The sequence below is a fragment of the Crocodylus porosus genome, unplaced genomic scaffold (assembly GCF_001723895.1).
Source record: "Crocodylus porosus isolate Cpor-Errol unplaced genomic scaffold, CroPor_comp1, whole genome shotgun sequence".
NCBI lineage: Eukaryota > Metazoa > Chordata > Crocodylia > Crocodylidae > Crocodylus > Crocodylus porosus.
In genome coordinates, this window is record NW_017728907.1 from 21,326,072 (window position 1) to 21,343,130 (window position 17,059).

Below are 17,059 nucleotides of genomic sequence, written 5' to 3' on the forward strand. Positions count from 1 at the left end.
CTGAGGAAGTACTTTCAGCCCCAGAGAGGGGCAGCTAGGAAGAGACTGCAGTGTTGTGGGGCAGAAGACCCTGGAGGACTCTCCCACTTGTGCCAGTGTGCATCAGGCAGCAGCTGAGGAGTACAAGCAGCAGGTAAGGGTGATCAGAGGACTGCTGATCAACCCAGATACTGAGGGGCGGGATGTTGGAGCTACCATCCTGACCGCAGTTGATTGCCGCAACAAGAGTAAGGTCAGAGGTGGCACGGGCAAGTTGGGAGCCAGGGAGGGGCTGCCCAGCATAGAAGCCTCCTGTACCAGGTCATTCTTTGACCAAAGACCAAAAATTAATTGATAAGTGAAGTGACCCAGCGGGTATTTCATGGACTGAGCACTCAACCTCGGCTCATAGATGAGGAATTAATTGATGGAAATATTTGGGGGGTTTTGTTGGTTATGACCAATTGAGTCCTGAGTTGATTTGTTTTGTTGAATTTGGCCCTTGGTGAGTGTAAGGACAGTTGGCATGGGACATTGACCCCAAACACACTGCTGGCACAGTCAAATTAAGGCTGGTTGGGGGGAATTGGGTAAAAAAAGAAAAAAAAAATGATGTAAGTTTGCATGTGCCTTCTCTGTCAGCAGAGAAGAGGGTTTTGCCCCCAGGATAAGTGTGTCACACAACATTGAGGAAGTGGTAACAGTGCGGTGTAGGGGAGGTGGAGCCCGATGAAAACACTCTTTTGGCAGGCCCAAGGTATCACCCAGTGGAACTAGCTTCCCAACAGAAGTAAGATCAAAGTCTTGGCAGGTGAGAGAATAACAACAAAAAGCAGCTGCGTGATCGCGTGGCTCCTTTCACCTTGCTGTCACTCATCAGGAGGGCATCAGGCCAGAGGAGACACAGGCCTTACAGCACTTACCCTTGATACTCCTATAAACAGGGACGATCATGCAGCCAAACAAGTCAACCATTGAAAAACAATCTAATGGAGGATAGGGTTTTCAATCTGATCTTGAACACCTCCTCATCTTTTCCCCCATACATATGAAGTGAAGCTTCATTATGTAGGGATCTTATCCCGAGTTTGCACTGTTGTGCAAAGTCTCTTTACACTTATAGCAAGGGTTTGATTTCTTTTGAAGGCTGAAACTCAATTGCAGAAGAGTCGTTCCAAAGAGAAGGGAGCTAGCCTGTTCTCGGTGGTGGCAGATGACAGAATGAGGAGCAATGATCTCAAGTTGCAGCAAGGAAAGTTTAGATTAGATGTCAGGCAAAACCCTGAGAGGTTGTGGAATCCCCATCCTTGGGGGTTTTTAAGACCTGGCTAGAAAAACTCTTGGGTGGGATGATCTAGTTGAGGATGGTCATGCTTCGAGCAGGAGATTGGCCTAGATGACTTCCTGAGGTCCCTCCCAACCCTAATTTTCTATGATTTTTATGCAATTTGGTTTGATGATTCTTGCTTTTTTAAGTGTTACAAATGATGTGTGCTCCCTTTTTATTTTTGAGAGGCAAGGATTTTCCATAGCTTTTATTAGACCAACTTGATTAGTTAGGAAAACTGTTGAACAAGCTTTGGGACATGAAGTACCCTTCTTCAGGTCTGTAGCCAGTCTACCATTTTATTTAGTGAGGACAGGAAATCAGGTGAGCATCCAACATTGTTCTTACCCATCAACTCCAGACTTCAAATTTAAATGTAATGGGTGTCCTTATCTCTTGAGGGTAATAAATAGCATTTATATAGTAATGCACACGTTCAAAAACTTTGAAATCATTAACTATACTTGATTTCATCTTTGTCTCTTTTTCTTTTTGAACAAGAACAAACTTACCTGCTTCCTAGACTCTGTTCACCACCTTTGTGCAAAAACCAGTTCCAGGAGCCTGAAAAAGAAGGCTCTTTCTAAAGTACAAATATATCCAGGCTCTGACTTGTGTACTGAGACAATCATATAGTTCATTGAATCCACACGGCAGCATTTTCCTTGGTACAATGACATGTTAGTGCTTACCATGCTACAAACCATGATTGTAGTGGGGAAATCTGGACACTTATGCCACACTGCCACAGTTGCTGGTGCCCAGTCCAGAGACTTATGGGTGTTTTTCACATGGTGTCATGCACTCTATGAGAGGCTTCCTTCAGAGACCTGGAAGGTAGGAGCACAGGAAAACCTGGGTACAGAGAGATGGTTAGTTGGTGCCATTTACAAAACTGAAACATCATGTCTGAATCCAGATACAACCTTACAACTATGTCACATCCCTTATTGTGATCAGGACATACGCAACTCATAGGAAGGGCACGGGGGGGAGATAGGGGGACGGGAGGGGCACATGTCTCCCTGAGATTGGCCGCTGCTGCTGGCTTCTGCGGGCGGTCGCCTCTTGCCCCCCATCCCACTGACGCCCACTAATTGTGCCCCCTCCCCCCCCGAGTCTTGGGAGGCACCAGTCATTCATGGATCCAAATGAAAATGATATATAGTCAGGAACCATGTCATCTATGTTGCGGCTGGTCACTAAGCATAGAACCAGCATTGCTACCACCTGGTTACAAAATCTACTTAAAAACCTGCCCCTTTGAGCCTTTTATAGCCGTGCATACCAAGACACAGCAGTGGGTTATATTTGGCACCTCGTGTTCATGTCTGTAAACTACAGAAACACAACTATGGTTACTCACATGTTTTCATGGTCTTGTGCACTTCTGAACATGCTTAAATGCATATGCTGTTGCGGACAATCTTAGAGATTGAAAGACTGTGTGTCTGTAAATACACCTATATTTAATAAGGCACACAGCAAAACATGTCAGCTGAAAGCATGAGAGCCTGATTCCTTTAAGGCACTCATGGGGATGCCTGAGTGGTAGTAGGTATAAGGTATATTAGGTTGACACATAACAGCTTTAAATAGCTTGGGCATTGGGGAGTTCATAGGAACACAAAACAACATCCCCAAGCCCTGGATACATTATTTTCCTCTTGGTCCACATCGTATCTTACAGCATCTGTTTGTAATGATCATAAGCAGCAGCCTTTTCAAGTGTGAAAAAAATTATAACTAGATTCCCCTTCCACTCCCAGCCAGTCCTTGGCAGTGATTACACTGTTACAATACAAGCACATTTATTATTATCGCTATCATTTACAGATATTTACATGCCTCAAACAGCACAGTGTATCCAAGTAGTCCAGTCAGGGGTTGGTTCTGTGCAGTCCCCCACCTGAAGGGCATGAAGGGCAGAATTAGCAATCCATAGACAATGTGTTAGAGGAGGAAGCCAGGAGCGTTCCTCCTCAGCAATAATACCTGGTAACTCAGTTCTGACCTATGGGCAAGAAAGAGCCTCTGTCATCATCCTCCCACCTGGGAACAATTAAAGTTATTTCTTGGTAGGGTCTGGCTTCCTTCCTCGACCCTTGTAAGGGGAAAATGAGGCTTGTCTTCATCTGTCATGGCCTCTTTCTCTCCCTCTCTATTGAGGAGGCATTTTTCTCTTGTGGAGGGAAATTGTTAGCAGTTTTCACTGTTTCCTTAATGGAAACTCTGCACGGAGTGGTCAAGTTAATCTGAGGTTCACCATGAACTTTCCTTTCTTTTAACCCTTTTTTTCCTTTGATGGTTTATTCCTGTTGATTCCTGATGTTCTTGTGATCATTTGCTCTATTCTCATCAAGAGTTGCACTCATTAAGAACAGTTATCAGTCTAAGCCTGTTTTTCTGTTGTGCAACTCATGCAGCTTTGCTCTCAAGATAAACACATGGAACTATAGTAAAACGGCCTGAAGGATCCCACCATACCTTCAAGAATAGACGGAGTCACTTTAGTGCCCTTCTTCCATATATTTCCAGTTTGGTATAATATGCCATCCCACAGGATCTTAATTCTTGAGTACAGCAAAAGAGCAGAAACATAAAGGTGAAACAAAGGAATACAGAGGTTAGAGCAGTATGCATCCACTATAGTGTTGGCCTTCATTCTTGGGCTACTGATACTGTGCAGGAGGTAGTATATGTCTTGCAGCATCAGATTCCCCTTGCTCTCTTCTAGTAGATGGCAGTGATTCCAAGAGGCTCTGCAGTGCCTTCCAGCTTCACTTTAGAGTCAAAAAGTAGTCAGTCATGGCAGAGAGAGGAAATAAATGAAAGCCCCTCCTCAGTGAGGTGAGCTGATAGTTGTCTGAGCAGAGCAATGCACAGCCAACTAAGGGACTTAAGTTCTGAACTCAACCTGGAACCTTTAACTTCTGGTGCAGGGGAGAAGACTGGAGCTCTTCTAGGTGTTGTGTGCTCTTTCTTCCCACTGAGTGGCTGGGTAAAGAACTGCTGCAGATTGTTCATCCTTTCTGTCACAAAGCAGAGACAGAGAAGTGTTGGGGCAGCTGTAATGAGAAAGGCTCCATATGTACATCTGCAAAATGTGAAAGAGGAACGTGGGCGGAGAGGCTCCCTAGAGTGACAGTACAGCACTGAAAAAAAATTACTAGCTGGCGGTACATGCACCAGATGAAGGGACTGTTGCTTACAAGATGCAACTCCACAAAGTACACAGTTGGGAGGAAAGGAGCTAGGATCGTTTTACCAGGTTGTTTCCTTGCACCCTATTTATGAGGCAGCATTGCTTGGAGGTACCTGATAAATTTGTCCCCCTCTTTAGCTAGTGGAAGGGACAGAAAGTGCTTTGGCTATTATCTGACTGCTCCAGAATCCTCTAGCTGTTGCAATAGGTAAGTGTCTGATACATCTTGCCTAGTTTCCTAGCTGCTGCAAGGAGGAAGAGAGCAAGTGCATTTCCCACAATCTCTTTCTTCTCCCTGCTGAATGACTCCAGTGGAATCTCTCTTTTGTTCCATTAACAGCTTTCCCAAGAACTGTAAAACTGACAAAATTCCTGACATTTACACTGCTGCCCACCAGTTTCTGAAAGAGCAGTGGATCCCCCCTGCCCAGCTATCCAATAGAGCTCTAAGAAGCAATAGTGCACACATTCATGTTGCCTCTCTCCAGACTGGTTTGAATTCTGCTGGTTTATCTTCACAACCGGAAAGACAGAGATTCTAATATCCAGTTGACTTTGTGCATCTGCTTAATTAGGGGACCAAATTATGCCAACTGGTTAGTACTGGTTAGTACTAGTTGGCCTAATTTGTAGTGAAATTTCACCGCCAGTGTGAAATTTTGCCGCCAGTTTTGTTTCAACGCTGTTTTGACACGTTTCAAGGTCAAAACAGCAAAATCAAAATGAACAGATGTAGTTGAAACAGCCTCAAAACAAAACAAAGCAAGTCACAACATTTTGCTGTTTTAACGCTTTGCCCATAGGCTATAATGGGGAAAGTTTAAACAGCCTATAACTTTGTCATTTCTGGCCTGATGTGGATGAAACTAGCTGGAGTGGTAGCCCTGTCTGAGGGCATGAATCCTGTCAAGTTTCAAGGACATAGGTGCAGGGGGTTCAGGGAAACTGCACCCCAAAGTTTTGAAAGCAAAACTTGTGTCGTGTACATGTTAAGCCACAGTGGGGTCAAAACTGCAGGCATGCTAGCCCCTGTGGAGGCCACAAAGTCTGTTAAGTTTCAAGGAGCTCAGCTGTGTATTGAGCTGGTCCCTGAGTGAATCATGATTGACTGCGTAACACAGTAGCTAGCTAAGATAACGAGTTAATGAGCAAGAATTAACACCTAGGAAACCACACACTAAGGAGAGGGAAGAATCAGTACAGAGCTGGAAACTGCTTCTGCCCAAAGACAGACATGGTCAGTTGCACAAGCACCCATGTCGCGAGTTTTGCCTGTCAGCAGCTAGAGGTGCAGGGCCCCAGATCCCCCCTGCACCTATCTCCTTAACAGCTGGCAGGCTTTGTGGCTGCATCAGGGGCTACCAGCACAGCCTCCAGTAGTTTCCCCACCCCCTGTGCCCCAAGACAGACACGGTTGCACAAGCAACCATGACATGAGTTTTGCCTGTCAGCAGGTAGAGGTGCAGGGCCCCAGAACCCACACGCCCCTGCACCTATCTCCTTGACAGCTGGCAGGCTTTGTGGCCGCAGCAGGGGCTAGCAGGCTTGCAGCTTTCACCCTGCTGTGCCTTAACACACACAGTGTCACCCATGTCACAGCTGTTTCAGATTGAAACAAAATGCTGGTCGAAATGGAACACTGCCATTTCGCACAGCCCTAACTGGTACCTAATTAAGCAGACTCAAAGTCAACTTGCTATTAGAGTCTTTTTCTGGTTGTGACGTTAAACCAGCAGAATTCGAACCAGTCTGGGGACTTGAGACATCAGCTTAATCAGGAAGCTACGACTGCTTAGTTGAGATTGCAGTTGCACATAAGAGCCTTGGGACATACATGTTATGAAAGCAGAAACACCAGGAATTATGAATACTACACATGCAGAACTGAGCAGTGGGAGGCTGCTGATGCACCCACTGATACAACTTATAGAGCTGTCTTTGGTTAATCTAGTGTCTGATCCTGTGCTATTAATCCCAGGAATTGGCCATGTCTGTATTTGCCACCAAATATCTCTGCTTTCATTAGAAAACTGTTGTATAAAGCATCAGGGAACATATCAATTATTCACCCAACTGGAGTCAGCACAGCTACAAATAGTACTTTCTTCCCTCTGCCTCCCTTTTCTTTATTTTTCCCTTTCCCTTCCCCTTCCTACCCTTTCCTTTTTTTAACAACCGACTGGTAAGATCATAATGTTGTCAGTGCTTTAGTTTATAATTATCCTATAATAATACATATGTACCATATACTTTTGCATTTGAAATTTCATATTTGTAAATGGTGCCATATGGCAGGTATCTGGAAAGCAGCTTATATCAAGAAGTTGTACACTGGGACATCTTTTTAAGGAATGTATCTCTATAACAACATTGCAAAGTGCAATTCTGCTTTGAAAAGTCTCTCTCCAAAAATGACACTATGAGATTCCTTGTTTATAGTCTGTTGGTGAACTCCATGTCTAACGTGCTCAATTAAAAGTGTTGTATTTTGTAGTTGTAGCCTTGTAGATATCACCTGGGCTCTCAGTGTTCAGAACATTTTTTTTTCTTCTTGTGCGTTTTTGCCAGTAATCAACAGTAACAAAGATGTTGGCCATGAAACATGTCCCAAGTAATCCTTGTTCTAGTCCATTTCTTTCCAGGGCCTTTCACTGGTGAATTGAGATCTTGCCTACTCATCACTTTAACTGGTTTGTTTGTTTGTTTAAATTAAATCAGTGAAATCTGTGTAATCTCTGCATATAGAGTAGCCCTCATTAAATAATTTTGCTAGTGAAGCATGAGCTATGATAGACTACAGTTCACAGTTCCTTAACTGAGCTGGTCTGGAGGGCAAACAGGTGGAAAAAAAGTGCTGTTTTGTCACTGAAGTCTGCAGATGCAGTTCTAAATCAACACAAAAGGAGAAGCACTGCCTTTTTCTTATCTAGTCACTTTCAGAATAGGTCTACATTTAGGGGTACAGAAGAATGGGCATGAGATCATCTGGAAGAAAAACAAGTTTGTGGCATATCAGTCAGTGAGTGATGGGTTCTCAGACCTTGCCCATCAGGGACATCTTGGCAGAGAACTGAATTGTATGACTGGACAGATGAATAAGGTGTAAACATTCTTTATAATTGCTCTCCTTACTCCCCTGCCCCTATTACAGGTAGGCAAATGCAGCTTTGATTGGGGTCTTTTCCTGTGCATTGGTGAAAACAAATTCTCTGGTTAGCAAGCAACTCCTTTTGAGAACAACCCCTGGTCTATACTGCTGTACACAGTTCACTCTCCTACTTATCTCTACCTGGTTTAGCTCATTTTTGTGGCATTCAGCCCTGCATTGGGAGATCGTCTAGTTCAAGAAGCTTTATTTTATGCTGACACTTATTGCTCCCTGGCTTGTCTGCTGCCTTAAAAGAGGAGGAAGAATGAACCTCCAAAGCCTGGTTGACCAGGATCTGCACTGGCTTGCCTTCCCATCTGTGCCCCAGTTTCATGGGGTTCAGTGGGGAAGGATGAGACCCCTCCAAGCAATCAGGAGAGAGAGAGAGAGAGAGAAAGTAGTATCCAAAGCAAAGTGCTTCTCTAGTGTAGGGAGAGACTAATCCTGCTGATGGGGAGCCAGCCTCCTTGTGCTGGTGGGGGAGGAGGCGTCCTGCCCCCAACCCCCCTCCAGAGGAAAGAGGCTCATTCATTCATTGGAGGAGAATGGCTCCCCTTTCCCGATGCCATGCTTGGCCTGGTGGCGGACAAGGTGTGTGGACTGGGTGAAGGCCTTGCTGCACTGGGGGCATCTATAGGGCCTCTCGCCCGTGTGCACCCGCGCATGCTGGGTGAGCTGGGAGGCATGCCGGAAGGCCTTGCCACAGTCTGAGCACAGGTAGGTTTTCTCCCCGCTATGGATTTGCTGGTGCCGCTTGAGAGTGGAGGAGCGGGCAAAGGCCTGGCCGCACTGGGCACAGGAAAAGGGACGTTCCCCAGTATGGATGCGCTGGTGGCGGATGAGGCGGGAGGACTGGGCAAAGGCCATGCCACACTCAGAGCACTTGAAAGGACGCTGGCCTGTGTGCAGCGTCTGGTGCTCGAAGAGATTGGAGGACTTGGTGAAGGCCTTGCCGCAGACAGAGCAGGAGAAGGGGCGCTCACCAGTGTGGACCCGCTGGTGCTCCACCATGCGACTAGCCACAGCGAACTCCTTGCCACAGTCAGGGCATGGGAAGGGTTTCTCACCCAGGTGGGTGCGCTGGTGGCGCAGCAGGGACAGTGGCTTGTTGAAGGTCTTGCCACAGTCTGGGCAGGGAAAGGGCTTGTCATTGCTGTGCATGTTGCGCTGGTGCTTGCGCAGGTCGGAAGAGCGCACAAAGGCCTTCTCACAGTCCAGGCACTGGTAGGGCTTCTCGCCTGTGTGCGTGCGGATGTGCTTGCGGTAGTCTGAGGACCAGGTGTAGGCTTTGATACAGAAGGGGCACTTGTAGGGGCGCTCACCTGTGTGCAGCCGCCGGTGCTGTTGCAGGGTGCCCTGGTGGGAGTAGGCCTTGCCACACAGCTCACAGGCATATGGCTTGGCCCCACTGTGGGTATCGATGTGGCTCAGCAGGTTGCTGGATTTCTTAAAGGCCCGCCCACATTGCACACACTTGTAAGGTCGCTCATCTGCCTCGCTGCCTGTCACTTGAGTTGCTATCTGGATCCGCCTCATCGCAGCTGCCTTCAGGGCCCCGACACTGCCTGGCACCTCGCCCAGCTTTCTGGTGGCTTTCAGGGGCAGCCGCTTCACTGCTCTCCTGCCTTTCAGGGAAAGGTCTTTGCTGCCCCCCGGCTTGCTGGAGTCCACACCCAGGTTTCCTGGGAATGCCCCTGCCTCGGCTTTCCTGGGTGTGTAGGTCTGAACGTTTTCTGTGCCGTTGCACAGGCTGTCCCCAGAGGGGTCAAAGTCACTGTCTAGGGTAACTACAGTATCCACGTAGTCTCCAGAGCTTGGCAGCCTCCTGCTGAAGTGCTGGATGCCTTTGCTCATTGGCCTGCTCGGCCACTTCTGGTATGGTGTCTCCTTACCAGTTTGCTCGCCATCCTCCTCACTCTGGGTGCGAAGACTGACCTTCATGTTCAGCTGCTTGGCCACGCCATTGGCATTGATGAGTGTGAAAGTCTCATAGAAGACTTCGTCTTCCTTGCACAACAGGTCCTCTGGCATGTTTTCTCCATGTGCAGAGCTGCTAGACACAAAATCTAGTCTTTCACCGTCCTCCCGCAAGCCATCCCCAAAATAGCCACTGAAGCTTTCCTCAGCTTCTTCATCCTCCTCACTACCTTCATCCTCATTTCCATGTGGCAGGTGCATGCTCCTCTTCCTGTCCTCATAGGATCCCTGAGCCAAACTGGTGCAAGGGTATTCCTCATCTGGTCTTTCAGAGCACTCTATACTTGTCATGGTCCACAGCTACTTCAGAATATCAACTTTCAGGATGCTTCAGCCTGAGGCTGCTCTCAAGATAAGTTACCTGCATTTTGAACAAGAGAGGAATGAACAGCAGGTAAGAATGTTTTTGAAGAAGAGCAAGCATCTAGGCATTATTGCTACACTGTCACTCAAGGGGACTAATTGGGCCTGGAGTTTACTGTGGTAGGCACTAAACAAAGAGGGGTGGCATTATGATTGCCCCAAGGAGTGGGTTAGAGCTGAAAATGGATAAAATGACAGACAAGCCACTTGCCAGGAGTTATCCTAGCTACACAGCTAGGTAGAATTTCTTAATTTCCTACTTATTATCTTCACATTTTTCTTAGACATTGTCTACCCAGTGGACACACCTACACAATCATTAATGCCCTGTGGTTACTGAGCATTTAATTTACAGCCTGTAATAACAGGTACTAACTGAATACACAGTAACCAGCGCTACAGCTTTTTTGAGACGCTACTGCGCAGTAGACTAATTCTGCGGCACGTTTACGCATTAGCACAGCTTTTGCCATGACACACTAATCCACAGTAGAATTAGTCTGCACATTTAACATCTCGTGTAGATGCGCCCAGTGTTACTGACCTTGGTTTGACTCAGGGCTTTGTTGATTTAATTCTGAAGCTGGGCAAAAGGCAGGGCAGTGTGACTCCTTATAGCAGGGGTGGGCAAAATGTGGCCTGGGAGCTGGATGCGGCCCTCCAGGCCTTTCTATCCAGCCTGCAGGGCCCCTAAAAAATTTAGAACATTAATATTAGTCTGCCCTGGGCTGCCTGTCATGTGGCCCTCAATGGCTTGCCGAAACTCAGTAAGCGGCCCTCTGCCCAAAATATTTGCCACCCCTGCCTTATAGACTACCTTGTTCGGAGACCCATGAGATATAAAAATAGGCTACAGCCTACTTTATCAGATGCTATGAATGGACATGCAGAGACCAGGGGTACTAATTAGAAAGGAAGAAGGTAATTTAAATAGAAATATTTATTTACTGCCCCTGCTGTCTGCAAGCCCATTCATGAAAGCTCATGTCTCTCTGAACAAGTTAGTCTTTAAGGTGCCATATTGCCCTGCCTTTTTCTTTCCCATTTTATAGTTTAAGACCATTGCCTCTTTTCTGTGTTTTTATAATACGTCTACCAGTATTTGTCTACTCTTTAAATATAGAAGCACCAGGAACTAAACTGCAGATGCTCTTAATTATGTTGCTGTATTATGATACTAGAAATCAAGCCACTATTACTCTTGCTTATCAAGGCGCTAACCTGGCAGACTGTGCATTAAGGAACCACATCTCCTTTTTGGAGGTCTGACATGGGAGGACTAGGAATCAAACAGGAGTCTTCCTGTGTTATGGAGAGTCAGATACTATGATGACAAGATAGTGACAGGGGCTGCCTGCCGATTCCAATTTTTCTTTTAGAAATAAAAACAGTAAGTGGGCAAGAGATCAGAGCAGTGTGTCTTAGAACCTCAGGAGCTCTCAATTTGCCACTTTTGCATGCTAGAATTTCTCCTCCCCTGTCTTAGTGCAAAATGCAGGTCAAAAACGGACTGCAGAACAGGCTGTTTAAGCTGCCTGCCTACTTGAATTCTGTGGGGTTTTAATTACTCTGCAACCTGAATATGCAATGTCTCTAGCTCGGTGTTTCTCAATTGGGTGCCAAAGCACGCCAGGGTGGCTTGCAATCCTTTCAAGGGTGCTGCAGAGTGTCACACAATGTTAACACTGCTAGGTGTGCAAACATGATTGACAAGACAAAGCCAACATTTTCAAATAGAAATCCATAGTGTTAAAAACATGATGCTCTGTTGTGATCTTTTTGAGTCCATGGCAACAGAAGAATTGCTCTAGTATTTTTTGTAGTCAAAAAAAAAAAAGAGTGAAAACTAAGACCTGGCATTTTCCTAAGGATGCCTCAAATCTATTGAGGGATGGCTCAAGTCTAAAAAGGTCGAAAATGACTGCTGTAGCTGGAGGCAGAATCTGTAATGGAATAAGTTCTTGAGACTCAAATTGTACACCGCTGCCGGGAAGGGTGTAAGGAAGGACTGAGGAACTCAGCCATTTGAGAATCTGTGCTTTCATGAAGCTCGCAATTTATTTGCAAGAGATCATGCATATGATTTGGGACTCTGCAGTTAGAGCACCAGGTGCAGTGGCACACAGCAGTGCTGAAATAGTGAGATATTAAGCCCCCAGCACTGTACAGTGATATGAAAAATATGGCTTGGCTGACGCAAATGAGCAATCTGTCCTGCCGGTGGCAAAAGTAGCCCTGAACTGTGGAGGAATGGCAAAGAAATGCTACTCCCCACTGACAGTGGCAAGTACAGAAAATTCCTCCTCTGAGATGCAAGCAATGCAAAGACGCTGATATTATTGAAGTGTCAACAAAAACAGCCCCCCTCACTTCTTTCTTTTGAATTTCAGTGCCCCAGAGTTTCCTCATTTACTGGGACTTTTTATAGTCAATTGGCAACAACTCCAGCAATTTTAATAGAGCTTCTTAAATCTCCACTACTTTCAGGGATTTGTGAAACTCTGGGCAATTCTGAACAAGTTCTATCAGTACCTATGATAAACTAGGCCAGGAGGGAGAACAGGTTGTTCAGGTCCCTGCATCCCCCAGATGCAGGGAGATGGAAGAGAATAGAGACCTGCACAGAAACTTAAAGATGCTCATTTACAGGGTAAAGATGACCCTGCTGTCCTGATCCCCAGCAGCCTGGAAAAACAGATTGAGGCTCCAACACAATGTGTGGACTGTCTGACTGCAGCAAGTACCAGATGCCAGGCCTGGAGGGCCCAGCTGCCTCCAGCCTGCCCCTCTTTGGGATTTTTTTTAAATAGCTCCCACTTCTCTCTCCCTATTGCTTTCAGGGCTTCCTCTCCCCCTTTCCCACTGAGCCCAGGTTTAGTTGCAATGACTTACCTTGATATTTGAGTACAGGAGTATGGGCTGTCCCAGCCAGCTGGCCCCGTGGGGTTGTCTGCTCCAGCTTACAAAAGAGGAAAGGAAGGGAGTTTGGTGCATAGCAGCACTAGCAAATGTGCCTGTGTCTGTCTCACCCTTTTGTGTCCAGTCTAGCAGCTGCAGAGCCTCAGGAGGTGGGGCCTGTTCAATATACACAACCTTCCTGCCTGCATCACAGAGAGCAGCCTGGGAAATACAGCAGGGCTGCCCTGTCTCAGTGCCTGAGCTGTTCTTCCAGTTTACTCTTCCTCCTCCCCTCTCACAGAGTCTAGGGATGGACGAGACCAAAGTAGCCTAATAGATCACCACACTCTCAAAGCAGGATTGGTCCTTACAGCAGTAGCTGCACTCAGTTTATCCACTGTGAATTTTAAATGTGGTTTCCACTTCTGCTAGATTAGCCCACCCCCTGTCTGAAAGCTCTTCCTGATAATCAGCCTAGCTGCTCCTGTAAAGATTTCACCCCATTTCTTTGTTATGCTTAGTTGCATTATACTAAATAATTTCTCTTCTTTCTTGATACACATTTCAGATATTGCATCCCCGATTTGTTTGGTCATTGGCTATAGTATACCCCAGTACCTCCAGCCAGATCATTGCAGTGTGTGTGTTTCCAGATTTGTTTTTTTGTTTGTTTTTTGAGGGGGTTGGTGTCCAGTCCTATAGATCTGTATTTTCTCACTCTTACTGCTTCTGTCACACATGCTACTTAGCTTTCTGTCTATTGCAGCAGCAAGCTTTTCCTCTTGTTTATAGGAATTAAATAGTTTTACCCTTTGTTTAAAAGCTCTGGAGCCTTCTGCTTCCAAAACTTTTCCTCTCTAAATATGCCACTTTGTACACATTCATTCCAGGGAGAAGAGACAATGTGACCGCAGCTTCTTTTCAAGGGGTTAATGCCAGATAATACAGTTTACCTTCAATCTAAATTATAGCCATGAAACTCCCTTCCATTCCTTGTTTCAAAAATACTTAACTTGCTCTCTAAAGAGGTCTGCTGGTAGCACTGGGTATGGGACTGGCTATGGATCCTGGTCCCTTTCATTTCCAAAACACAGATCAGATATGGCTCATTTTGGTATACGTTGAAATTATATATCATCCAATGGATGTCCAGTGACCTTTCATTGCTTCAGTCCAGTTTTTAATGGTTATGTATCAGGTTGTCACTTTTCACAGCAGTTTTATTTTCCCTGGGGCAAACTTGTCCCTACAGGAAATGACCTAAACCATAAAACAAAGAAATACATAAACAATAAATGGTTAAATCAAACCCTGTGGTCCTTTCCCAGATCCTGAGAAGGCAACCCCGGCTCTGTGCCATCTCCTCTGCACCACAGCCTTCCTTCTCTTCCTCAACTCTCCTTTCTGGCAATGTTTGACTTCCTCCAGGCCTAGCCACTCATCCCTATCAGCCAGCCCAGTCTTCCAAGGCAGGAAGCATATTCCCTTCTGCCTGCAGTTGGGCTGCAGCCCCTGAGCCATGCACCCTGTTACAGGCCCTGAATTTTATTCTGAAACCCACTCTGGTGGGCCCACACTAATTCACCTTCTTGTTTGCAAGATCCTACAGATACTGATCTCCCTTTTTGTTCTGAGAAGAGGTCCCTCCAGGGCAGCAAGTGGGTGGGACACAGAAGGAAGTTTACGCCTAAGCAGCCTGTGCTTTACCTGTTCTCGTTAAGAGGTTTACCTCTCCAAAACTGAAGAACCTGGCACCTCGCACATGCGCTATGCTTTTTCAGATTGTCTTATAGCATAGAAAAGGGATTGTCAGATTTAGAAATAAGGAATGATGAGGTTTTCCATGCTCAGTCAGCAGTTATTCCATTTGCTTCCAGCAGGGACAACCACCCAGTGCTTCAGAGCAAAATGGAGCCTATCTTCCTAGCTTTACAGAACACCAGCCAATTGTGTAATTATATGTGTGAGAGACTGGGTGGAAAACCAGGCTGGTCAAAAATGGAAAGTAGGTTAATCAAAAGTTACAAAACAAAGCTGACTTTGATTCTAGTGTTTTGGTGAATGATTCCTATTTCAATCAAAAATTTCATCTGGACTTTTCAGATTTGGTTTTTATCCTATTTCCAATTCAAATAAAATAAAAGCTGAAAATTTCACTCCTATTCATTTTCTTCAAAAATGACAAAAGCATCACTTTTTTGTGAAGGTTTTTATTTCTGGAAGTCCATTTCTTTTGGATAAAAACTTTCCCACCTTTTGAACAACTTTAAAAAGTCCCTCCCTGAATTAGCTTGTAATCAGTTTGAACCATGAAATCTGGGATGGGATGACATTCATTGTTAACTTATTTTTGCAGTACTTAATGTGCTATTATGAAATTAGGTAGCTCTTTAAAAATCTAGTGAAAGCACTGTCAATATGTATATGCGAACCTTGCCACTCACAGGGGATACGTTCTTGTATCCCCTGTGAATGGTGAAATCTGTGAATAAGTTCATGAATGCAGTGCCCTTGGCAGCTGGGGGGGAGTGTGGCTCCAGCAGGAGCGTCGCAGTGGGAGCCTGGCGGTGGCAAGCGCAGAGCTCCCAGTTAAGTGTATAAAGTGTATTTAAAATGCAGGTTCAGCATCTATGAATATCTAAAACCACGAATGCTGAACCCGTGAATAGCAAGGGTTTCCTGTGTACTGGATTTTTAATGGACTTAAGTGCTTACAATTCTTCCTTTTAGGTATTTTGTACTCCATAAACAAATTGCTTATTACTTTGTCATAAATCATACCTGTAATTCAGTGATTCTCAATCTGGGTGTCAGGACCCAGCCCACTGCCCAGCCCCTCTGCAAGCACAGTAATAAATAGTTTTTGAATTAAGATCCTGCTCAATTCACAAAAATTATGGAGGGGTGCCTTGGGTCAAACAAGTCTGAGAACCACTGTTGTTGCATGCATCATTTCAATGTCATTATGAACTCATTTGTACAGAAATATATTTGGGGAGGAAAAAGGAGTTAATCCTAACAGAGATGGTTGCAGAGGGCATGGAAAAGGCCTGGGGATTTGGGAGAGGACTATTTAGGGACAGAGCCTATGGGAGGGGTGTGTTATGAAATCCAGTGGTAGCTGGATGTGGGAGTACAGGAAAATTGTCCTTGTGCCTTGAATGGGAAACTAGGGGACCTGTAGAAGTCTGAGTTTAGATAGGAAGAGGAATTAAGAGAGGTGATTTATAAAAGGAGGGCATGTGGGACCTGGCAGTGGCTGAGCACAGAGGGACAAGCTTGCATTCCATTTCACCACAGCACTGGGACCAAGCCCACATGAACCCTTGCACGCCGTCAGGCACTTCGCATGTATGAATGCACATACTCATCCCCATGCAAAAACACACTACCATATATACACTTCCTTGTATACAGGCTGTGAAAACACACACACACAAACACCAGCTCTCTCAAGCTGCCAATCTCCCTGCCAATCAGGAAGGTTTAACTTTCTGCTGGAGCTCTGGTCCCCTCTGCACTGGAGTTTGAATTCCAGCACCTAGGCAAGCAAAATAATTTAATAACTGCAGGCCAATGACAGGTCCAGCACACAACACATGTTCATTTCAGGAGAGATGAGGTTTAGAAAGACACAAAAGTGTTTTTTAATCACAAATGTAACTTTTATTCTGGCTAAAGAATCAAGAGATTATTAACAGGTTTCCTTTCATCACAGTGCTGTGGGAGTGTTCAGTACACTTGCTGCTCTGCAGTGCTTGTGTTCCTGGCAGCTGTACCCCAAGGAAGTGGTTTTTTTACATACTAAAATAAAGATACGGTCTTCTAACATTGCTGATAGTTTGTTCAGGCCCGAGCACTTGTAGTGAACATGCAGAGCCACACAGGCCAGCGAAGGCTATTCATCAGCCCTCAGCTTATTCCATGTCCACTCCCATTCACTCTCCTGCCAGCAGGACTAGAATAGGAGGTAGCTCCTTACGGATCCAGAAGAGGAAGCTGTACGCAGCATGATTTCTTTCTCTTGCCGCTGCTGGCCCACCTCTAGCACTGGGGTCCTAAAGATCCAGATAATGGTTCTGTAATAGATATCTTACGTTGTTGCTGCCTTCTCATCTCCTGCATCTGCATGAATATTTCCAGCCTTATATATATATATATA

At 45.6% G+C, this 17,059-nt stretch overlaps 1 protein-coding gene across 5 annotated transcripts in view; it reads right to left on the bottom strand.

Moving 5' to 3' along the window:
* ZNF648 (zinc finger protein 648) overlaps positions 1-17,059 on the bottom strand; it is a 21,252-nt gene continuing 4,193 nt past the window's right edge. Inside the window, exons 1-4 of one of the 5 annotated variants that reach the window (XR_002100197.1) lie at positions 12,892-13,093; positions 2,011-2,136; positions 1,819-1,925; positions 1-113 (exon numbers count right to left, since the gene is read on the bottom strand). Coding sequence is in view for 2 of the 5 variants with exons in the window: in XM_019530953.1 (XP_019386498.1) it covers positions 8,188-9,927 (1,740 nt within the window). In the remaining 3 variants the exon portion in view is untranslated. Of the gene's footprint in view, positions 114-1,818; positions 2,137-6,657; positions 9,998-12,891; positions 13,094-17,059 lie in introns of those variants that run through there. The other 4 variants (XR_002100196.1, XR_002100195.1, XM_019530953.1 and 1 more) reach the window with 4 other exon arrangements.